We start from the raw sequence: 25,797 nt of genomic DNA on the forward strand, positions 1-25,797 counted from the left end.
TCATAAAGTTTATTGATTCTATATATATATACGATCTGTGAAAAGTCATTGAAGAGGGGCTTCCCTGGTGGCGCAGTGGTTGAGAATCCGCCTGCCGATGCAGAGGACACGGGTTCGAGCCCCGGTCTGGGAAGATCCCACATGCCACGGAGCAACTAGGCCCGTGAGCCACAACTACTGAGCCTGCGCATCTGGAGCCTGTGCTCCGCCACAAGAGAGGCCGTGATAGTGAGAGGCCCGCACACAGTGATGAAGAGTGGCCCCCGCTTGCCGCAACTAGAGAAAGCCCTCGCACAGAAACGAAGACCCAACACAGCCAAAAATAAATAAATAAATTAATTAATTAATTAATTTAAAAAAAAAACAAAAAAGTCAATGAAGAAATTGATGACTCAAATTACATGTGAACAGAGTCACTGCAAAGTGGAAATCAGCATTATCTCGTGATTTCAATCCAAACAGCAACAAAACATTCTTAAGAAGAGAACCTGGAAGTCGGACCAGCTTTGTGGGCATACGACTAACGAAGCTGCACAAGATCCCACACTTAGGAGGGTCCCGCGTGGAGCATGGCTTCATGCTCTACTGTAGCTTCTGGGTCCTGCAAATTATTTAGCTGGTCCTGCCTGGGAGGCTGCATTTTCTTTCTTTCTTTTTTTTTTTTTTAACATCTTTATTGGAGTATAATTGCTTTACAATGGTGTGTTAGTTTCTGCTTTATTACAAAGTCCATCAGTTATACATATACATATATCCCCATATGTCTTCCCTCTTGCGTCTCCCTCCCTCCCACCCTCCCTATCCCACCCCTCTAGGTGGTCACAAAACACCGAGCTGATCTCCCTGTGCTATGCGGCTGCTTCCCACTAGCTATCTATTTTACATTTGGTAGTGTATATATGTCCATATATACACTACCACTCTCTCACTTTGTCCCAGCTTACCTTTCCCCCTCTCCGTGTCCTCAAGTCCATTCTCTAGTACATCTGCGTCTTTATTCCCATCTTGCCCCTAGGTTCTTCAGAACCACTTTTTTTGTTTTGTTTTTAAGATTCCATATATATGTGTTAGCATACGGTATTTGTTTTTCTCTTTCTGACTTACTTCACTCTGTATGACAGACTCTAGGTCCATCCACCTCACTACAAATAACTCAATTTCGTTTCTTTTTATGTGATCTGAAACCTGTACATTACTATACCCTTAAAGATGCTATGTGAGGTTTTATTTCTGTGAGGCAAATATCTCCAAGACTTGTCCAGCTTAGTCATATCCCCACCCCCAACAAATACTTTACTGCAATTTGTCTTCATCTGGTCTTTGTAGCCTTGGCTGAGTTGAAGAAGGAATGGAGATTCTGCCCAGTGTGCAGAGCATGATACCAGCAACCAGACTACGTCTCAGTTGCTCTTCTTCAACATATTGATTTCAAATCCTTAAGAAGTGGCCTAGTCCAAAGATTATTTTCTCATATGTACAAATGAAAATCTTTCTGATTTCTACTTCACCTTCTTCCAAAAGCATGTGAGGTGATTTTGAAGTTAAATATAGTTTTAAATAAAATGATTGGGAATACAGATAAAATAGCATCATTCAAAAAAAAAAAAACAGAAGTAGATGAAACTAGGTTTCTAAATCTCTAAATAATGTAGTTTGTTACAAGTAGTCCTTCATGTCATTTAGCTATTAGATTACAATTTTTTTAAAACTCTAAAAAAAATAAAGCTGGCAGACTACTCATCAGTAATAATCTTTCCAAATAAATTAGAAGTTTAGTAGAAAAATCAAAATTTTGTAAGATACAGAAATATTTTTCAAATGTACAGTTTGGGGGCTGTTCCTTTAAAAAAGTAGAAATCACTAAATTATAACTTGGTCAAAGAACATTCAGCTGCATTACTTTGTGATCATGGAGCTTAATATAATGATTTATGTTAAAGGACAATGAGATTGCCCAATAGAGATTATCTCTTTACATTTCTTAACTCTAGATTCACTTTTGTAAGCTTCTTAAGGGCATTCAATGCATGAGTAAGTTCTTGAATAATCCCTGTATTGAGAAGTCCTATGCCATTTTTCTTCTCCTTTGATGTTACACTTTTTATAGACAAACTTAGAAAAATCTGAAAAAATCAATGCAGGAGGCTGAAACCCAATGTTGATGATGAAGTACTGGCGGGTAGAGTCAGTCACTTACTCGGGAGTCAATATGTAGACTGTGTGGATGGACCAGGCCTTGATAGTTGTTAATTTGTCATTCTGGAGATATGGCCAAAGTGGGAAGGCCATTTTGTTAAAGTTATCTTACCTTTAAAAACCCTCAGGTTAAACATGTTGCTTCAGAAATATTCCTTCCATTCCGTCACCTCAATAAATTACTATGAAAGGATTCAAAGATATTGCCAATGAAAACAAATACTTTCTAAATTTTCCCTTCCTGTCTCATACTCACACTCAGGCTGAGTGGCCACCTTGATGGGCTGAGAGCTCTCCCCTGGTCCCCACTCGTTGTAGGCCACGACTCGGAAGGTGTACATGGCTTCTGGCTTCAGGTTTCCCACAGTAAACTGAAGGGACCCAGGCTGGGATGTATTCACTGCTCGTTCCCTAGGAAATAAAAGTTGCAGGGAAAGATTATTCCCACATGAATACTTTTAGCCACAGCCTTTACTTAATGAGCAAGAGAGGGACTTCCCTGGTGGTACAGTGGTTAAGAATCTTCCTGCCAAGGCAGCGGACACGGTTTCGATCCCTGGTCCGGGAAGATCCCACATGCTGCGGAGCAACTAAGTCCGTGCACCACAACTACTGAGCCCACGTGCCACAACTACTGAAGCCCACGCGTCTAAAGTTGGTGCTCCACAACAAGTGAAGCCACCGCAATGAGAAGCCATCGCACCGCAATTAGAAGCCCGTGCACCGCAACGAAGAGTAGTTCCCACTCTCCGCAACTAGAGAAAGCCCGCGCGCAGCAACAAAGACCCAACGCAGCCAAAAATTAATTAATTAATCAATTTTAAAACAAAATAATGAGCAAGAGCAGTAAGGTAGACCAGAAGGTTGCTTACGCATTTCCTGTTGACTCTACATGTAACGCAAGACCTCGAAGGCTTACTATGGAATGTAAACTGACTGGAAGAGCCTATAAATAAATGTTGCAGGGTTCCTGGGGAGTTCAAGTTTATGCCATTCCCATGAACCTTGCATACTAAAGTCTTTTCCCTTGACACTTTACAATTTAGTCTCAAAACTCATAACAAAGAGCTAGTAAAATAAGAAGAAGCGTCTGGAATGTAGGCAGGAAGATGCGTTTCGTAAACATTCAGCTAATGACAGAAATCAGGGTTTTGATTATTCCACAAGTCAGTCTTTGTCAGTACTGTCAACAAATGCATTTATGCATTTTCCTTCATTGTAGGAAAGGAAAAGGCAGATGCCAAGTGTTGATGTGTACAGAGCTTGAGGTCCTGTGGTTATGTTAAGTGAAATTTAGTGAAAGGAAGTAGATGCCCTTCCTCGTGAGGAGAAAGTACAACACATGACAACTTGCCTTTTCTTCAAGCCACAACTACATGTGTCCAATTTATTTTCCAGTTAAAAACTTCCTCAGAGGCTCCAAACAAATGAATTAATCTGCTGATCATGGTGAGATTTATAGTACATATTAAGAGAAGACAAATCCTATGGATATGGATGCTGACATATAAGAAACAGGAACTCCTCAAGTATGCTTTAAGGACATACATGATTCTAGACATTTATATCCTCATTGGTCTCGTACAATTGAATGTGAAGAAGGAGTTCCTTCTAAGCCACTTAACTGTTTCTTAAGGTTTCTACGTCTAGATGATATCTCTTGCATCTCAGTGGAATTATATATTCATTTTAATTTTACCATTCAGTTTTATTTTGTTTGGGGAGATATTTAAAATAAAACCTATTTTGCTGCCAGGGCAAATTAAGCTTCCAAAGAGAAAAGTGAAAACAAAGTTCTATGGGCATGAATGGTGATTGCCGGGCATATATACACGCTTAATTTGACTGATATGACAGAGACTGGCTGGCTCCTCCTCAAACCCATTTCTCCTTCTTCAGGTACTAGACTGTATGTCCTGGCCCCCCGAAGCCAAGATGAGGCCATGTGACTGGGTCTAACCAATGAGTTTGAGTGTACACAATGTGTGCTGATTCCAGGCCTGGCCTTGAAAAACCACATATGTGGCAGGCAGACCTTGGAAGCCATACACAGATGATGGAGAAGTCAAATTTTTGCAAGAATTCTGGAGAAGACCTGGGAGAAGAACTGCCTGTCAATCAGGAACATCCTTTTTCTATAATACTTTACAGAGTCAAACAGATTAGAGCCATTATAAATTTGAGGGCTTGTTATAGCAGTTAGCATTAGTTTATCCATTACCGCTCACAATTAAAATATGCACGCTGGGTGGTTATCAGGGGCAAGGTGGAGGGAGGGACGGGATGCTAGTATTTAATGAGTACAGAGTTCAGTTGGGGAAGATGAAAAAACTCTGGAGGTAGAAGGTAGTGAGAGTTGTGCCACAAGGTGAATGCAATTAATGCCATAGAACTCTACACTTAAAAATGGTTAAAACTGTAAATGCTATGTTTTGTATATTTTACCACAATAAACAAACAAACAAAAAACAAAACACCCTGTATGAATCTGGATATAGCGCAAGGTTTAGGTATTCCTTTACAAGTACTGTGTTAATTTGCTGCAAGGCTGAATTGTGACTTATAGTGGGGGAGGGATCTGGGTGGGATTCAATAGTGACTTATCGTAAGTAGGAGTAAGAAACATCAGATAGGGCTCCCATGTACCACACATCACACTGATCTATTCTACCAAACTAAGATTATTCAGGCCAATACATTGCTTTTTAAAAGAAAACCCTCATAATCAGATTGTATGCCTTGTGGATGTAGACAGTTTTGCATATTATTTTCTTTCAGCAGAATATTTATATGCATTATCTCCCTTTTTATATAAATAGGATGGTTTTATTATCATTATTTTATAGATGTAAAAGTGAGATTTAAAGAAACAACTTTTTTTTTTAAAGGACTCACAGTTAATGAATACCACCGTTAAGAATGAAATTCGGGACTTTATCCTCTAGATCCAGTATTGGTATCATTCAACAATAGGGGAAAACAAGGGGCCTATTTGGATCATGGGTATTTTGCGTAGAAGACATGAGCTCCTAAAGGGAAAGAAGAGACACCTGGGCATTCAGAAACCACTGGGAGAATGAGTGTAATTATCATCTGTTATGGGTCATTTCAGGATGTATTTTCTAAACCTTCAAGCAACATATTTGTCACTGAAGGTCAGATCTGCATACCAAACTCCTTGAGTATCTATAAGGAAGGACAGCTTTCATAACTGACTTTATTCTTATAACTACTGAATAATTTAGATGAAATAGCTGTGTTCTAGGACAAGCTGGCATAACCCCTTGAAAAGGCATTCTTCAAAGGAAAAAGAGGCAAGAACATCTGGGCATGTCCAGGTAAGAATGTCTAAGATCATATAATAGAAACATTACTCACATATAAAAGGGGATGCTGGATTTTATTACAAGGAAGGGAGTTTCAGGTTCTTATAATCTCCAGCAGCCTCCAAAAATATCCCAGATTACTAATGGTCATGAAAAAAAATTATATTCATTGATATGGACAACTGATACTTCCTCAGTGTTAACAGAGTATGAACAAAGCATCTTTAGAAAACACTTCCATGGTAGTGATCTCAGCCCTTCCTCCAACCAGATGCTAGCACTGCCCTAGATTTACCACTAGTTTCTTCAATGTGGGCTCTTAATGGTCTTAAACAACAATTTAATCTAAACATTTCCATTTTATGTGCCAATTTTCAGAAATCTGCTTATCCAATCAAACTGAGGTCACATCAAAATGCTATGTAGACTATGGAGTGGATTCAGGATTTTTAAGCCTGGGATTGTTGTCTTGATTTTCTCATTAACTTATCTGAGCCTCAGATTTCTCAAGTGCAAATTGGTGCTATAAAAATGTTTACCTCATAGAGTTTCTAGAGAATTCAGTGAGATGCTGTATGTGAACCATATAAAGCAGTAGGCATGAGACCTGGTGCTCAGGGAGTCTTCCATATGTGGCAGTTATTACTGCTATTATTTCTATTATTATAACAAAATACCACCACAACCTCATAGGAAATAAGGGTTCTTGAGTTCAAGAAGAGGACCTTTCCTCAATCTGAAGAAATTAATGAGGTACAATCATGAAGAAAAACACATATTGATATTTTCTATCAGATTAATATTGTTTACAGAGATAAGTCAAATCAAAAAAGTAGTCATATTCACAGACATAGGGAACAGACTTGTGGTTGTCAACGGTGGGGTGTGGGGAAGGAATGGATTGGGAGTTTGAGAGTAGCAGATGCAAACTATTGTATATAGAATAGATAAACAACAAAGTCCTACTGTATAGCACAGGGAACTATATTCAGTATTCTGTGATAAACCATAATGGAAAAGAATGTATATATATATGTACAACAATCACTTTGCTGTACAGCAGAAATTAGCACAACATTGTAAATCAACTATACTTCAATAAAAAAGTGTAGTCATAACTAGAGGCATTGAACAAGTTTCAATAATGAAACTGGTAATATTTTTTAAAGGGAAGAGGCTTTGCTGACCTCAACGGAGAAGGAATAGGTGTGCTCCGAGTTCCACAGCATAGTCGGACAGCCCCATGATATCTTATGCCCACACTGGTGTCTGGGCTTTGTTGCTGGGCTGTTGTCTTGGCTTTCTCATTAACTTATCTGAGCCTCAGATTTCTCAGGTGCAAGCTCTGATGCTTTCTTGGGTCCTACTGGGGCAACATCAAACGTGATACCAATGCATTCTAAGACAATGGCATTTACTGCCATGTCACCCTTCACAGATTTCTTCAAAGATTCGCAGGTGGCTTTTGATCACCCCATTTGTTCTTTAACAGCTGAAAACAAACCATCGCAAATCATTTCCCAACAAGTAAGTAAAATCTAAATTTGGAAGGGCAGTTTGTTACTCTCGTTTCTCTGGTTCCACAATAGGGCAATGCCAGCCATGTAAAGTAAACTCTCCATAATCTCTGTGTTTAGACAGTTAGTAATTAGGATTTTGTCTAGCTCACTCTAGTCCATGATCCTCTGTAAGTGGGCAGATACCACACTAGGTTCTGAAGAACAGAGAACAGTAGACGTCAGGACTTTGCCCAGTTACTGTGTTCGGGCGTCGTGACTGTCACCGCACCAACCACTCCTGGGAAAGCAGCAGGGGCCCAGGCTGCTTCTCTATGAAGTTCTCTCCTATAACTCTGAAGACATAATTTACCCCTCAAATCCGCAGAGCTTAGCATCATGGTCTGTGTTGGTAGATGTACTGTCAGACAGAGCTTCATTACTCCATTTCTTTTCTCCTTGACTCTGAGTTGGTAGTGTGGGGTTCAGGCAAGTTCAAGATAAAGTTGACTGAAGTAAAGGAAGTAAATCACCTGGGCTTTCTAGAATCCATTCACTGCAAATTCATTCATTGAACATCCGAATAGAGAATAAATTATAAAGTCTGTCTCCTTCTGCTGGCTGAAAAAGATGTAGGCAACTTGCTTTCTTTGACCTTTACATGGAGACCAAGAGTGTGTTAGTAAGAAGCATCTCTTTCTTGTAAATTCTGGTTCTTGGTGCTTTGGTTTACCTGGTTGAGCTTTCTTGGAAGATAACTACTGTGTTCTAAAAGCATACATTCTAACCCAGTAACAATACTTCTGCTGCTTTGCTGAGATCAGGCATTTTGTTTAAAGTCTTTTTAGACGCTGATACATTTTTTTTTTTTAAAGTTAACCTGGTAGTTTATTTATTTATTTATTTATTTATGGCTGTGCTGGGCCTTCGTTTCTGTGCGAGGGCTTTCTCTAGTTGCGGCGAGCGGGGGCCACTCTTCATCACGGTGTGTGGGCCTCTCACTATCGCGGCCTCTCTTGTTGCGGAGCACAGGCTCCAGACGCGCAGGCTCAGTAATTGTGGCTCATGGGCCTAGTTGCTCCGTGGCATGTGGGATCTTCTCAGACCAGGGCTCGAACCTGTGTCCCCTGCATTGGCAGGTGGATTCTCAAACACTGCGCCACCAGGGAAGCCCCCTGATACATTGTGATTCAGGGAGTCAAACATGGTGGCATGGAATGCACCCTTAAGCAGTATGCATTGAAACCTAACTCTGGTTAGGCTATACTCTCCCGTGCCTGGATCTGGCCCCTGCTCTGGTTCCTACTTACAATGTATTACATTATAATAGCTTTTCCTAGTTCTTTTGTCATTGGTCCTCCCACTTCTGTCTTCTGTTGACAAAGATACTCTTCTAACATACATCATCTGTCAACTCCATGCCCAAAACGTCATGCTGGCTGCCATTCTATCATTAATGCAATCTCCACTCCTTGGGACAAGATTCAAAGACTTTGAAGATGTGGCCCAAACCTTTACGCACTCATCTGCAATGGGTCACTCAGCTCCACCACACCCTATCCATCCCTACCTTTGTCATTCTGACTTTCATTAATTTTGTTTTGCTTTATTTCGATTACCTTGGAGTTACCTTCTCCTGACTCAGTTCCTTCTCAGTTTGGCAAAAGCTCATTCATCCTTCAAATCCGATTCAAATGAAATCTCCTGACTGGAGCTTTCCTACCATCATGTCCTCTGATTCAAGCAGCATAAAATATTATCTCCTTTGTGCTTTTGTTGCTCTTGATTTACACGTCTACTGCAGCCCATTTCACGTTGTGTTGACAGACAGGTCTGTCTCTTTGACTCAACTGTGAACTATTTTAGAAGAGAAGTCATATTCCGTTCATATTTTATTGACACTCAGTCTATATACCCACTGCAGATAAAGAATGCCTATGCTGCTGGTGCTCACATTTAAAAAAAAAATGAATGCATAAATAAATGTAAAAATTTTAATAGACTAATTGGATAACATCTTCACATAGTGTGATCTCAGAAATGCTTAGAGAGCTGGGTTCTGTTCTGTGTTCCATCTCAACTTACTCAGGTGGCCTTCAGATGCCACTCCACATTCCTGGGTCTCATTTTCATGATTTGAGGAGTGAGATCTACTAAAAGAAGTTTTGTTTTGTTTTTTTAATCTAATATTCTTCATTGGGAATAGAAAATTACGTGTGTGTGTGTGTGAGTATTAGCTGAATTCAGCCTTTCTGTATTTACATTTCAGAAGTAAACACAGTTTACAGATTACGATGGTTCTGTTTCTTAGTGGATCATTTGTAACCTGTCTCCAGCATACATGTTAAGAAAACACATATCCTCCTAAGGGCTAAGTACAGCGGGGCGTTAACATTTAGTCACAGCTGTGAGCTGAGCAACAAACCCTGTCTTGATGTACCAAATGCCTAATTAGTTGCTTCAAGAAGGAAGAGTTCTATTAATGTTCCTTTGTAAGAAAGGACCTATGGTATTTTTGATGGAAAGATTTTTTAACATCTTTTGATCCACTCCACTTTCATTTTTATTTCCTCAGTGAGAGCAAGAAGGGTGCAATGATGAGAGGATTTCAAAGCGGAAATATGCTGGTCACTGAAATAGGGCCCAAAGTGACAGTGGCAACAACCACCCAAATGCCACACCCTTTCTTACCCCAGAACCATAGACTTTGGAATCAGTGTTATCTTGAAGGGAAAGTAGGTTCAGAGGTGATCCACCCCCAGACAAAGCATGATGGGGGAACAGAGATCTTCTTGGTCAGAGGTATTTCCACTAAAGTTTGGTTAAAAATTGTTTTTACTTGAACTGTTTAAAACACACACACACACACACACACACACACAGTCAGAGGAACAGGCTTTAAAAATTTTTGCCTTAACATAGTCTCTGTTGCCGCACCTAGAACACATCCAAAAGACTACTGCATCCAATAACTACTGCAACAACAAATAAAAAAGCTACCTTTTCATAGAAAAAGAAAAGTTTTGGATTCAAATTATTTATTTTGTTTAGTTCCAGCCAATGCTCCCCTAATAAATATGAGTCAGTTCTGGGCCCTCTTCTCATTTTGTTTTACGGGGATGGCCCATCTTCTCCTTCCCTAGCTGCTGTTATCATCTACATGCTGACAAATTCCTGATATGTTATCTCCAACCCAAACTTCTCCTCTGGGCTCCAGGTTCCTATTTTCAAGGCTCTGCTTGACATTCCACCTTGAATGCTGAAAGGTATGTCAAACACGACATGTCTGAAACTGAATTTCTGACCTTCATGCTCAAACCTGGATCTTTTCCAGCATCCTGATTTCAGCAAATTGCCCCACCATCTGTCCATCTAAATAAGCTGAAACCTCTGAACTATGCTTGAAAACCCCCTCTGTCTCACCATTAATGACCAATCTTTTACCTTGTTCTGTCCATTTTGCTTCCTAAATATTTCTAGATCTGTCACTGCTCCATCTCCACTGATACACTCTTAGTCTTGCCCACCTACTAAACATGACTAAACTGCTTCCAAGAAGACTGTTCCCTTCTCGATCGTTTCCCACACAGTTCTGGACACATTGTCAACTCACAAGTGTATAATGGGTTGTTCATTTACATGTGGAAACTGTCGATGACAGGTTTTATATTGCAATATGCATGAAGGCCACGGGAAAAATTAAACCACTCATTTTGAGGTAAAAAGGACAGGGTTTTACATTTTGCAGAGAAGCAGAGTGAGAGGAGGGCTGACTCTGCCCTGCTTTAAGCCAGAGCCAGAAAGTGGTTGGATTCTGAGTCTTGTTCTCTTTCCATCACAACACGCTCCCTTCACAACAAACTTCATCTGCTGCCCGGTCCTGAACTCTGAGGAGCAGGGAAAGAATATGTACACACCGTGTTGAAAATGTAACGCACGATGAATTCTAAAATGAATCCTCCCTGTCAGTCATGAAAAGCTGGTCTCTAATCCCAAGCAGTGAGCAGGGGTTTCCTGAGGCGGCATAAAACTGTGTAAAGCATACAGCGCTGCAAGTTGGAAGGCCCTGTCCAGTCTTTGTTCTGCCACAAAATAGGCGTGTGACCTTCAGCAAGTCAGGGGCTATCTTGGAGCCTTCCCTGCTTCATTTGCAAAAAGAAGATACCAGTCCCTTATCTGCCTAAGTCACGTGGTTATTGTGAGGATTAAACTGAATGATGCCTATGAAAGTGTTTTAATTCTCTCATCTGAACTCCCGCAGTACTTTATATGTACGTCTTTTAGGAAATATCTTTTACTTTGTGTGGTATAGTAAAGAGATCACTGGATTAGAAACCTGCATTTAAATCCTGCTTCTAATATTTCCTAGTTGTGTAGCTTCTTAGGCAATGCTTTGTAGACATTCTCAATTGAGCCACACAAGCTCATTTGTAAAATAGAGATTATCATACCTGCCTTATCTGAGGATCAAATGGGCTAATGTTTGTGAAAGTGATAAAGTTCTCTCTAAATATGAATTGGGAAATACCTGTATTTCACTGATTGTTCACTTCCAACCCACACCATAGTTAGCACGTGGCACTAAATAACAAAAAGTTGAGTGCTTTCAGTGTACCAGGCAATGAGCAAGTGCTTTAAGCACTTTTTCTTAACTTCGTTTAATACTCATCACAACGTTACATGTCAGGTACTATTAGTATTCCACAAGTGGAAATGAAGGCACCAGTAATTGCCCCAAGGCCACACAGCTAGTAAAATTCTGAGCCAGGATTGCAACCCAGGCCGTTCAATTTCACAGCCCCAAAGCCTTAACCTTGTGAATACACTGAGTCACACTCCACACGTAATATTAGATTATTGAATGGAAGGTATAACGTTCTATGCACACATAAAAAGTTTGCTACTGTGTTTTATATACGGTAAATAAATGATGCAAATTAACTTTGCCATTGAATCAGAAAATTATCAGAAAGAAGCCTACAGAAGAAATCCATGTCATAAGTCTGAAAATATCAAGAAAGCTTGGTTCTCTTCTAGATTAATCCACTAACTGCTGGAAACAAGCAGGTATAGGGATTGAGAACACCTGTTTTGGAGTCAGGCCTGCATTCAATCCTGGTTCTACCGCTTGCTAGCTATATAACAGAGGTGTAAACCTCTTTAAGCCTCATCTGGATAATGTTTTGCTGTAAGGATGAAATAAGATAATTTATATAAGATGCTTAGCCTGGTATCTGGCACAGTGAGTACTCAATAAATGCTTGCTCTCCTTATGGAAGCTTACTCCGTGGCCTTAGGGATGCAAATGACCCCTTCCCTGGGCATCAGTAGCAGGAAGTTGGGCTATGATTCCGAAGGTCACTTTCCATTCTAACGATTTTTAGGTACTAGTAGGAGACAGCTGGATATCTGCGAAGCAATTGCGTCTCTGTGAATTCTGGCTTTCAGATTCTAGAATTTATGCCGTCCTCTGACTTATGAAATGAAAGCTCCTGAGGGGCTGATCAAAAAATGTTAACTGTGGCACTTGCATTATTGACACCATTAACTAGTCAGATAGATTAATGATAATCTGAGCTAGAGTAATTTGCCTGACAAAGCCATTGCAAATCTGAGGCAAATGTTAAATCCACTACCTTTTAAAAAGCTATTGTGTTAAGGGGCTAAATAAACCTATATGAGCAAACAAGCATCACAGCTAATCGCTCAGAGACATATGGCATATATTTGTTCTAACTGAGAGCCAGAAAACAGAAAATGAACAAAGATATTGGAATCAAATTTCAAAATCAACTTTTTGTTTCTCAACTTAAAAAGTTTTTACTGAATTGCAGTCAGCTTTTCATCTTCCTCAGTAACACAATTTGTTTTTACTGGTTGAGGAAAAATCTATTAAGAATATCACATTTGTCTCTCTGCCACTTTTATCATATCAGTTCCAATCAGGAAATGTCTATAGAAGTCAGGAGACTAGACACTTGGATATGGAATTATAAATAAGATCTAGTCTCAATCATTGGGGAGAGAAACACACATGTAATCAAACTAACACAAAACCAGATACAAGGTGCCACATACTACAATAGTGATGTAATCAAAGTGAAAGGGGAGGATAAAGGAGAAATCGATGACTTCTGACCTGGAGGACCATGTAGAGTTTCACATGGTGACTGACATTTCAGATGGACCTTCAATTCAACAACTATTCTGTGAGTGTTTACTCTGGGTTAGGTATTGCTCTAGGTGCTGAGAAGAGCTCAATGAATAAAAGTGATAAAAATATCCCTGCCCACATAATGCTTATATTCTGGTGGTGAGAAAGGGGATTCAGGAAACAATAACTAAAACATAATAATGCAGTGGTGAAAAATAAGAATGAAAAAGGACACTGGGAATGCTAGCAGTCAGGTAAAACCTCCAAGAGAAAGTACCATTTCTGCAAAGACTTAATGAAAGTTAGAGAATGATCCATGTGGATGTCTGAGGGGAGGAACATTCTAGGCAGACTGAAGAACTAGTACAAAGGTCCTGAGGGAGAAGGATTCTTGGTATATATAGGAAATACAGAGAAGCCAGTGAAACTGGAGAGGAGTGAGCAAATAAGAACACAGTAAACACAGTAAGTGATGAAGTTGGGAAGGTGAAAAGGGGTCAGATCAGGAAGGATTTCTGATTATTCTCTGAATGAGACAGGAAGTCATTGGAGGGTTTTGAAGATGAGAATTGACACAATCTAACTTGTGTTAACTCCAGGTTAACTCCAGCTGGTATGGTAAGAATAGACTTGAGAGGTTTTAGCAATAGTTCACATGAGACCCAATCGTAGTAAAAAAGAGGTAAGAAGTGGCAGGATTCCGTATATGTTTTATTTTCATTTATTTATTCGACTTCTTTTTTATTATGGAAAATTTTGAGCAATACAAAATTAGACAGAATGATAGGATGGACCACTTTATTCCCATCACTCAGCTCAAAATAAATCACAAAAGCCAGTCTTTTAGTATTATTTTGTAGCAAATATCAGGTATCCTATTGTATCAAGGATTCAGGAGATATTTTGACAGTACTGCCAAGACTTGATGATGGATTTGATATAGAGTGTGAGAAAAAGAGAGGACCTAACAATGACTCCAAGGACTTTGGCCTGAGTAATGAGAAATATGCAGATTACACTGAGATGGAGGAACCTCTGGAATGATAAAGTTTTGGAAAGGGTTTGAGACTGAAGGAAAATGGGTATTTAGTTTTGTTTATAAGTTTTAGATGCTCATGATAAATCAAAGTTGAGAAATCAAGCAGGAATCTGGATATATGATTCAGAATTGCAGGTAAAACGTCAGGGTCAGATATACAAATCTGGAAGACATCAACATAGTGACAGAATATAAAGTCACAAACTGGATGAAGCGAGATTTCCAAAGCCTGAGTCCTAGGGCAATTCAGTACAGGTCAGGGAGATTAGGAGTAAAAGAACCTAAAAATGAGTGGCCAGAGGGACTGGAATAGAACCAGGAGAATGTATGTAATAGAATCCAAGGGAAGAATATGTTTCATGAAAGGGGAAGTGATCGAATGTGACAAAATTTGCTAACTATCCAAGTAATGAGAGGACCAGGAATTGACTATTGGGTTTAGCAACATGGATGTCACCTGGTAAACCTCGATAAAAACAGTTTCAGTGAAATACTAGGGACAGAATCATAACTGGAATATGAGGTAAGGTATTGGAGTGAAGTTAGACAACTCAAGGTATGTTGCTATAAAAGGGAACAGAATGAAGTGATAGGAAGAGAGAAATGCGATTGAGAGGGATGATTTGTTGAGATGGAAAATACAAATACATGCTTGTATGCTGATGGGCATGATACCCCGACGTGGGAAACACTGATGATGAGGAGAAACACTGGGCTGAAGCTTTGTTCTTTGGTTTTCAAGAAAGGATGGGATCTCGTGCATAAGTGAATGTCTGGCCCTGTTAAGAGCATGGGCAGTTCTTTTATAGCACTTTGAGGAAAGATAGATTATATGCTTAAAGACCCACTTAGGTAAATCAGACATGGAAGCCGGTACAACTTCTATTGTGATTGCTACTATTTTCCAGGAAATTAGAAGCAAGGTCAATTAAGAATGAGGGAAAGAGGGAAGGTATTGGAGATTTGAGAAGAGAGGAAAAGGTAGGAAATATCATTAGGATCGTGTGTGAGAGAGGCTGACTGCTCTGTGCAATGCAACCCCCAGCACCATGAAGAGGCAACTTCAGATAAGTAGTTATGAATTTCAAGACTAGTCAGCACAGCTACATATTTTCTTCCAGGTATACAGCTACAAGAGTGCAAAAAAAGGTAGGTGGAAAATTACATTTACTTGAGTTGACTTTGGCCAAGAAATTAATATTAAATGAGACAGTAACAAGCAAATCATTGCTGTATGTCAGTCTTTATAATAATTGGCCATGGGGTTTTAGCTGTTTAACAAATGAAGAAAAACATGAAGGATGAGGGACAATGGAAATGCCATAGAATCAATGAATTGTAGGTCCCCATGGAATCAAGGTTTGTTGGAATCAGAGTCTTAAATGGAAGGTAGGAAAATGAGAGACTGAGATGAAAGTATGAGGTTTGAAATCAAGATCATGGAGAGGTTGCAGAGATTGGTGTTGACAAGGACCATGGTATGACCACAGGAATGACTATCCAAGAGGGTATGGAGGAAGGATCCATGGGCTTGAAAGGTAAGGAAGATATCAATAGATGAGTAAAGGATAAAATGGTTTTATTAGCAGGAAAGAGTGAGCAGCTTTGAAAATAAATGGTTCATATAAAAAGAAATGGAAACCCATTGCTGTTAATTATTACTGTTACCACCATTACCTTTGGGCCTTATTTTCAGCCTCTCTTCCATATTGTCTTTGAGCTCACACTATTCTGAGACCCTCTGCCTTTGTGCAGTGACTGCCTTGGATGCTTTACTTGAATTCTTTCAATTAGTTCTCACAGCAATTCCAAAAGGTAGCATTCATCTTCCCTTTGTCCACCACAGCAGAGAGATGTTCTTCCTGGTTTTTACATAATCAAATATACAAAACTCACATGTCTGATAAAATAGTAGTACCATTTCCAAACCCAGCCATTTGGACTTAAGTGGTATATTTTTAATCTTCATAGGTTATAGGAATCACACTCTACCTATATATAGATTGGAGATAGACTTCCATTCAAGGGAGTTTGGTAGTTATTGTGTGCATGTCTTGAAATAGAAATTTTATCATATTTAAATTTGAAACACTTTCACATTTTTAAGCAGTGCAGTCAGTGATCCAAACTGTATTTCAAAAAGATAGCTCAAGACAGTGAGGAGGATGGATTAGAAGGTGAGAAGCTATTGTCAGAGATCAGGTAAGTGATGGTGGAGATGACAGAATACAGGGGCCATGGCTGAACTGTGGCCAAGGTAGACCTGCCAGGACCTGATGACTAATGGCAGTGCTAAGATTCGGGGAGGAATAAAATATGACCTGGGGTTTCCTGCTTGGTCAACAGGATGGAAGGTACTAACATAAACCAAGAAATGTAAAGAAAAAGATACTTAAGGAGGAGACAGTGAGTATGGTTTTGGGCAGGGTGAATTTAAGATGCCTCCAGGAAATCCATGTGGATACAAGGGGGCAAGAATTCTTACCTGTTTTCACAGCTGCATGCAAAGAACTTACAAGACTTCTCATAAGGTCACAGAGTTAAACAGTTGCAGAGATTCCACTAAAACAAATGCCTGCTTCTTCAGGTAATGAATGATCTTAGGGAACATACGTATATTTCTTTCCTTTCATTTTAAAGTCAGGTCAAATTGTAAAAGAAAATAGAAACTTAAAGATATACTTTGCTGCTGTGAACTGGAAAGAAAAGCATTTTGAGACGCAGCATGAGAGAAGTTGCAGTGTGCCATCCGATCATCACACTGCAGCATTTTGAGCTAAATACCACTCCAGCCAGCCGAAACTGTACTGTGCCTTTCAAATCATGAAGGGTTCCTCCAGGCCATTATATGTTTAAAGCACTCACAGGTTTGAGAGACTAAAGCCTCACACTTGAATCCTGGCTCCGCCCCCCAACTCCCATTGTTCTCAATAGGCACTGGAAGGCTTGTGACAGCCATCCCATCTAGTCTCTTCTTCTCCAGAAGACCGAATAGTGATAGTCAGGATCAGTGTGAGCTCAGCCTTGTCAACAACTAGGTCCTACCAGATTTGTCCTTTCTCTGTGTCTCTCTCTCTCCTTCACTCTCTCCCTTTCTTTCTCCTTCTCCCTCTCTACTTCCCCCATGCCACCATCATCCCCCCCCCACTAAATATTCCATATATGGAGATGCATAAAACAGGTCATATTTCCTTTGGTTGGAAAACTTTACAGAAAGTGAATGCGGTCCTCATTCAAGGATGAAAGAAGGGGACTTCCCTGGTGGCGCAGTGGTTAAGAATCTGCTTGCCAATGCAAGAGACACGGATTCGAGCCCCGGTCTGGGAAGGTCCCACATGCTGCGGAGCAACTAAGCCCGTGCACCGCAACTACTGAACCTGTGCTCTAGAGCCTATGAGCCACAACTACTGAGCCCGACTGCTGCAACTACTGAAGCCCGCGCGCCTAGAGCCTGTGCTCCGCAACAAGAGAAGCCACCGCAACGAGAACCCTGTGCACCGCAACAAAGAGTAGCCCCTGCTCACCACAACGAGAGAAAGCCCGCGTGCAGCAGCAAAAACCCAACGCAGCCAAAAATAAATAATAAAATAAAATAAAATAAAATAAAATAAATAATATTAAAAGGAAAGGATGAAAGAAGAAGCTGCCACATCCCAGGAACCCCTGTGTACCACTGGATGTCCACTTTAGACTGGTTGTACATAAGAGGAGGTTTAAAATGGAAGAAAAGATGGGAAACTTGGAACTCAGCCAAGTCAACAGACAGCTATTTTATAAAGATCCTAGTTGCCCTATCAAAATCCTCATCTACTGAAGAACATAATGATGCTGTTCCCTCCCCGTGTGAGAGGCATAGGTAGGTCTGCTGAGTACATTTGAAAATAGGTGTTCTTCTCTACAGAATCTTGGGATTTAGCAACATATTGTTTCTCTGAAGCAAATTCAGCTTTCACACGCTGATCTCTTTGATCACCTTTAATCGGCAATATAAAAAAAAAACCAAAAGTTGATGAGGAGAGAAACTTACAAAATGCTTAAAAAATAGAATGGGAAGGTGCATTAAGAAAGCTTCCTAGCTTTCTGATTCCTTCTAAGTGAGATGTTTACAGAGTGGCTTTACGCTTTAATCTTAAATAAAAATTTCCAAACACTGAACATGCTTATATTCAAATATACTAGTTCAAATGCCAATAATTAATAATATATAATAATGATACCAATCACATGGGCATTTGATAAATATTACAAAATTCCATTTCAAGCAGTATGGCAAACTAGATAGTATGTGAAAATCCCTTCTGTTACAGCACACCCAAAATGCTGACAAAATTATTCAAAATCTCTTTTATTAAAAAAAAGTTATCCAGGAATTTGCTGGCAGCAAAGTAAGAGAATTATCACAGTGGGAAAGCTGACTTGCGGGCTGGTGTTTAACTGAGAGTATTTGCCTTTCAAGAGAAGTCTAGAGCTAGCAGCTTTGGAAACTAACAAGAGAAGAGACTAGGAAACAAATCTGCAGGTAAAGTTGGGTATAAGATCTGATTGGAGAACCTTGCATACAGCCAGGATCCTGAAAGACCAAACTTCAGTGGACGAACTAGAAAGTGAAATTAGCCGCATGAGAGAATTGGTGAATACATGCCAGTCTCAGTCTTAGCTTAGTTGGAACAACAAAAAAGTCTCTCTAAAAATTGCTTACCACAAGTCTGCATTTACTTATTTAAGTTGATATGTTAAAAATGGCAGAAAAACAAATGCTATCACACTTAATGGATTTTCTGATAACTAATAAAATATCAGTATGAGACCTGTATGGACCAAATATACCTTAGTGAAAATTTGGTTTAATGTGGTCTCGTTTTGGTAAAGCAAATCCTCCCCTGAGAATGTACTTTAAACCTTGGCCTCAAAAATTCCCTCAGATAAATTTCTAAGGACTAGATTTAACAATCAAGAATCACTCAAACATGGGAAGAAGTAAGCCCCCATAAGGAAGAGTCAGCAGAAACACAAAGACTGCAGATATGAGTGATCAAATATAGAATATAAAATAAGTGTAATACATTTAATTAAATGGGGTGTCATACAGTTTATTCTTATAGATTGGAACTAACCAATATCTATCATAGACTTACAAATCAAACTTCAAAGCCTTAAAACCAATATCTATCATAGACTTACAAATCAAACTTCAAAGGCTTAAAACTGTGAAACATCTTAAAGAAAAAATGATGAGGAAAAAACCCAAAAAAACAAAAAACAACAGTAGACTGTAATCTTGAAATGAGACGCACACAGCTCACTTTTAGTTAGACAATAATGATATTAAGAACTTTTAGCAAATACTAGATACTCTTGAATGACCTTTGTAAATGCAACCTAATTTAATCCTAACAAAAACCTTCAAGGTAAGTACTATTATTTCCTCTTTATTAAAGAGTGAAGTAAGGTTTAGAGAAGTTATGTCATTTTCTTGAGATCACGTGATGTTAGTGACAGAGCTGAGATTGCACCCTGCCACACTGGTTCTCCCACACTTGGTTCTATCAATACACAGCCCAATTCTGTTCTCTGCTTACCACTTTGAAACTCAAGGAAATTAAAAAAACAAAAACTGATAGCATATATTTATATGCTTGTCTTTTTTCCAAGGAAGTTTTCTATACATGATTGAATTTGATTCTGTACACAATCCTGCCTTAAAAAAAACCCCACACAGGCAACAGAGACATGTTATCTCCACTGAGTAATGAGTGAAGGGCACAGAGGAGAGACTTCCCATAGCCTCCAAAGTTCCTGCTCAACATCTCCCACTGCCATCACGCCACAGTCTACATTTAAAGACCTGGTGGATTAGGCTGAACTTCATTGGTAGTACCTACCTGTTGTCACCTTCTCTGGAGTAAAAAACCGTGAAGGTTTGAATGTTCCCTTTTGCTTCTGTGGGTGGGCGCCAGCTGAGACGGACAAACCGACTGGAAACCAGGACAGGGACCACGTCTCTGGGAGCAGAAGGGAGGATGCTGGAGCTCGGGATAGCTAAGGAGGAAGGAGAGGAGGCTGTCAGAGGTGTTGGGACATGGGTAGGAAATGCATAGGAAGGCAAAGAAGACCCGTTAGCAAACATAGAATGGTACCTTCCCATAGATTCTAAAGGAAGGAACAAAAGAGAAAGAAAAGAAACAATAAGTGGAATCAAAGGTATTAGAGTGTATATGTTAATCCCAAACTCCTAATTTATCCCTCCTCCACCCCTACTATATATAAAATAGATAACCAACAAGGACCTACTGTATAGCATGGAGAACTATACTCAATATTTTGTAATAACCTATATGAGAAAAGAATCTGAAAAAGAATATATATATATATATATATATATATATATATATATATCTGAATCAGTTTGCTGTACACCTGAAACTAACACAACATTGTAAACCAACTATACTTCAATTAAAAAAAGAAAGGGGGACTTCCCTGGTGGCGCAGTGGATAAGAATCTGCCTGCCAATGCAGGGGACACAGGTTTGATCCCTGGTCCGGGAAGATCCCACATACCGCAGAGCAACTAAACCCATGTGCCACAACTACTGAGCCTGCGCTCTAGAGCCTGCAAGCCACAACTACTGAGCCCGCATGCTGCAACTACTGAAGCCCACGCACCTAGAGCCCATGCTCTGCAACAAGAGAAGCCACCGCAATGAGAAGCCCGCGCAATGCAATGAAGAGTAGCCACCGCTCGTTGAAACTAGAGAAAGCCCGCGTGCAGCAAAGAAGACCCAACGCAGCCAAAAATAAATAAAATTAAATCTTTAAAATTAAAAAGAAAAAAGATGTATTAGAGTTTCTTGGGGTTTATAAAAGATTGGCAAATTAATAACATATGCTTCTACTGCATATTTGTCCAGTTTCTATTACTAAAGAGGTCCATGACAATAAGGAAAAATGTTCTGTTAGGGCATGAAACAGGGAAACATAGACTTAACGAGCTTTTTTTTTTTTTGCTGCACTGAGCTGCTTGTGGGATCCTAGTTCCCCAACCAGGGATCGAACCCAGGCCCAAGTTATTGAAAGCGCCGAGTCCTAACCACTGGACCACCAGGGAATTCCCTACAAGTATTGATAAATGCTTCAGGTAACCACCTAGATATTACAAAACCTTACTCCACTCAGATGGAGCCCATTTACACTGTTTTAGATACAATTTGAAGGACCTTGTTTTTGTATTTTCAAAGATCAGAGAAAATTACAAGTAGCAAATTAAATGTTGATGAGCGATAAAAAGTAGAAGCAGTTCTCATGGACTACCTGCTAGTAGAAGAAATGACAAAAAAATTCCACCAGACATCAAGATGTACCATTGTACCATGCTTGTTTAGTATCACCATATTTATAGCCAAATTTAATGATTGTTATTTATAGGAATAACTGAATCATCCACAATGGGAAAACTGGTTTTTCAAACACCTGAGGCATTTATAATCTGTAATAGATGTTTGTAATAGATGTGTGTGTGCGTGTGTATGTGTTTGTGAATTCATAATTTATATTTGCTGGATATCTCTATTTTATTCTTATTTGCTCAAGTTCCCAAGTCTAAAGAACATGTATTTCATTTTGACAGGTGATTCCTAGCCCCAAAGCAGAAGTACCCATGTGTCTACATTTAGTCTTCAAACTGGCTTTTGTGGGCCATTTTCTCTAGTTTCTTACTGAAGTTCAGTCTCCATTCTTGCATTTACTTTCTCCAGGGGCTGGCTGAGTGGGCATTCCTGCCATAAACTAAACTCCTGTTAGCTGGAATATCCATTTGGGGCGTGGGGGGAATACCGCATTTCCCAATGGTTCCAGAAACTATCAGTTTACAGTACATACCAGTTAGAACCAGAAACAGAGGTTCTCAAGAACTGCAAAAAGCTTTCAAAGTTATTTCTGGCTCCATAGATTCTAAGCCAACTTCTTCGTAGATACAATTTCCCTTGCTTTCTTTCTTTTTTTAAAAAAAATTTTTATTGGGGTATAGTTGATTTACAATGTTGTATTAATTCAGGTGTACAGCAAAGTGAATCAGTTATACAGGTACATACATCCACTCTTTTTTATATTCTTTTCCCATATAGGTCATTACAGAGTATTGAGTAGAGTTCCCTGTGCTATACAGTAGGTCCTCATTAGTTATCTATTTGATATATAGTAGTGTGTATATGTCAATCCCCAATCTTCCAGTTTATCCCTCCCCTTGTTTTCTTGATCAGCACAGTAATTGAAATAAACGGAAGACTGATGGTAAGCTAGTCGATCTTTTATGGCAGGGTAATAAGAGGAGGGGGAGAGATTGATTACTGGATAGGGAGCATCTCTTTCAAAAATATGGGTGATATTAAGCCTCTTGACAAAAACCTTTGCTTCCACACACCATGGACAGCTCAAACTAGCACACTGAAGTGAATTTATCCTCTCCCCCTCAGCCTGCTTCTCTTCCTGGGCTGCTTAACTCAGTTGTGTCTACACTTTCTTCTCAAATCTACAGCCTAGAATCCTGAAATGTATCCCCTATTCCCAACTCACCCTCACTCACGCCTTTGAGGATTCCCCTTCCTGGACATCTGCTACATCTCCTCTCTCTTATCTCCACGTCCACACTCCTATCCATGCTGTCGCTGTCATTCTCTCTCAACAGACTCACCACAGCTGTCTTCCAGCTCCTCTGCTTTCCTTCCACTCACCTCCCTCAAATGTATTCTCTGTACAGCATCCAGAATCAATGTGTCAAAAGACACACCTGCTCATATCCCTCTACTATTTCTCCTCGGTGTCTGCTCTTTACCTCAGAGAAACTCTAAACTTCTCAATCTGCCTGTTGGCCTTGCTCCTGTTTACCTTTTTTCTTGGTTTGGCTTCCCCCGTCAAGAGGCCCTAAGAAGCGGATTTAAGTGCACATACTTTATTTGGAAGGTGATCACAGAAAAGACCAGTGGGGACTTGGGAAGAGAGACCAGGCAGGGAGGGAAGGCTAGAAAGAGTGAGTTATCCGACTGGTTGTCATTCAGGGTAACTCAAGGGCAACCTTACTGGAGACTCTGCGAGACAATGCAGCACAGGACTCTAGAGAAGTATGTCCCTGAGGGAAGCACGTTGGGGGATTTATCTACCCACTCTTCCTCCACCATAGGCTGAGCATAATCCCAGGGAAATAACCTTCCTGCACAGTAGCCTCATGTGTTCTGTTGCCAGAAAAATAACAGCTTTGGGCAGAGGCTTGCATGTGTCCATATCAGCTCTACTCATTCAGCAGATATTCACAGAGCGCCTATCCTATGCCAGCCCTTCTTCTAGCGCAGAGGAGATGAGGCCATTGTTCTCATGGGACTCACATGATGTGCCCTGGCTTTTTGATGCTTACACTGAACATGCTCTCTCCAGGCTGAACCCCTGGCAGTTCCCCAGGGCTTTTGCACAGGCAGTTCCCACTCAAGCCCATCTCATTCACTTAAATCCTACTTTCCTCTTGAATTAGTTTAGATGGGTTTCCTCTGGAAAGACTGATTCAAAGTTTTTGTCAAATAGCTAACAGACATATAGTTAATATCTATAATAAAAAAGAATGCCTGAAAATCAATAAAATAATGAATAACTTTATTTAAAAATAGGGTTCAACCTGACAATAATAAAAGAAATGTGCATTTAAACAAAATCTAAAAAAAAAAAAAAATCTGTCAGAATAAACTATTTAAAAATCTGTCAGGGACTTCCCTGGTGGCACAGTGGTTGAGAATCCACCTGCCAGTGCAGGGGACACGGGTTCGATCCCTGGTCTGGGAAGATGCCACATGCTGCAGAGCAACAAAGCCCATGTGCCACAACTACTGAGCCTGTGCTCTAGATCCTGTGAGCCACAACTACTGAAGCCCGCATGCCTAGAGCCCGTGCTCCGCAACAAGAGAAGCCACCACAATGAGAAGCCCATGCACCATAATGAAGAGTAGCCCCCGCTCACCACAACGAGAGAAAGCCCACGTGCAGCAATGAAGACCCAACACAGACAAAAATAAATAAATAAATATATTTTTTTTAAAAAAGCTTTAAAAAAAAAAATCTGTCAGAGTAGCACGACTCTAAAGACATTCATATAAAACGTTGGCTAGTGTATAGCACCCTCATGTTACCAGCTGAAGTTTGTAAGAGTACAATCTTTTTTAGAAGTCAATTTGGCAAAATACTTCAAAATGAAAAATATTCATACCACTTGACCAAACATTCTCATGTCTGTAAATTTATCACTTCAAAAATAGCAAATACCCCCTTTATCAATGAATCCATGTTAAAATCACAGATAGCATGTTTCCTCAAAATGTAATACCTATACATCTCACCACTTTAAAGAAAATGGGATCCTTTTATTTATTTATTTATTTTAACAAAAGATTTTTTAAAAACAAAATGTGAACAATGATGGCTTGGAAAACTCTTTTGAGAATTTTCAAGAAGTTAGAAAGATAAGTTTTCAAAGAACAGGAAAGAAACTTTCAAATCCTTTTCCACCAAGAGCACTCTGCTTATAGATGGTACCACATCAAAAATGAGTTGGTTTCTCCACCCATTCAGGGGCTGCCAACAAGGAGCGTGATGGGGGTCCACACAGATGCTTTTTGCTCTGGGCTTCCAAAGTGTCTTCTCACAGAGCTAGTCTAGACTCGATTTATCAGACAAAGCTCAGGAGAGAATTAATCATGGACTCCTTACCTCAATTTCAACAGTCGTTATATGAAAAGGAAGGGACACGTTTTTAACAAAGGAACAGCTTATTACTTTATACAAGAGAAATCATTTTGTTCTTACTAATCCTTCATGCTTTCTCTCAACGGTAACTTATCATCACATAAGTTCTCAATAAAGAACCAATCAGGACTTCTTTTCTTTGCTCTTGGAGGCCTAATCTCCAGTCTGGCCCTAATCTCCCTGACCCATTACTGTTGTCATGGTTACAGCTTCTTTATCTATTGTCATGGAGAAGAAGAGGCGAATTTGCCACAGTATAACATAGTTTTTTGGTTTTTTTTTTAAAGACCCTCTTTTAAAAAAATTTTATCATAGCAACATCCAGAAAGGAGGTGATTTCTTAAGATAATGTAAATCCAAAGAATAGATAGTTTTGAAACTCAAAACCAATAATAATAACATTTTTGTGATGTCATTGCAACGTCATTGATAACGATTACAATACTGGGTTAATTTTTCTGTAAAGCTATATTCCCTCTAGACACCAGAGACGCTTTCTTTCTGTTGGATTTTTAATATACAGTGTTTATGGACATTAATTTTTCTCTGAGCTTATTAACAATGCCTGACCTCCAATCCCTGTGAGACATATGAAAGATGATAAGACATATTCATAAAAACACAAAAATAGGGCTTCCCTGGTGGTGCAGTGGTTGAGAGTCCGCCTGCCAATGCAGGGGACACGGGTTTGAGCCCTGGTCTGGGAGGATCCCACATGCCGCGGAGCGACTACGCCCGTGAGCCACAACTGCTGAGCCTGCGTGTCTGGAGCCTGTGCTCCGCAACGGGAGAGGCCGCGACAGT

The 25,797-nt window shown here is 39.8% G+C and overlaps 1 protein-coding gene and 1 long non-coding RNA gene across 2 annotated transcripts in view; one reads left to right on the forward strand and one right to left on the reverse strand.

The window, feature by feature from the left end:
- The window catches only part of DCC (DCC netrin 1 receptor), a 1,180,955-nt gene that overhangs the window by 378,492 nt on the left and 776,666 nt on the right, over window positions 1-25,797 (reverse strand). The window contains exons 8-9 of the mRNA XM_082416529.1: window positions 20,094-20,250; window positions 2,453-2,607 (exon numbers count right to left, since the gene is read on the reverse strand). Of these exons, the coding sequence (XP_082272655.1) occupies window positions 2,453-2,607; window positions 20,094-20,250 (312 nt within the window). The remainder of the gene's footprint in view (window positions 1-2,452; window positions 2,608-20,093; window positions 20,251-25,797) is intronic.
- Window positions 25,614-25,797, forward strand: part of LOC309639464 — a 121,524-nt gene continuing 121,340 nt past the window's right edge. Inside the window, exon 1 of the long non-coding RNA XR_014251671.1 lies at window positions 25,614-25,795. This is a non-coding gene — a long non-coding RNA (uncharacterized lncRNA). The remainder of the gene's footprint in view (window positions 25,796-25,797) is intronic.

Source organism: Balaenoptera physalus, assembly GCF_965194825.1.
Source record: "Balaenoptera physalus genome assembly, chromosome: 12".
NCBI classification, from domain to species: Eukaryota; Metazoa; Chordata; class Mammalia; order Artiodactyla; family Balaenopteridae; genus Balaenoptera; species Balaenoptera physalus.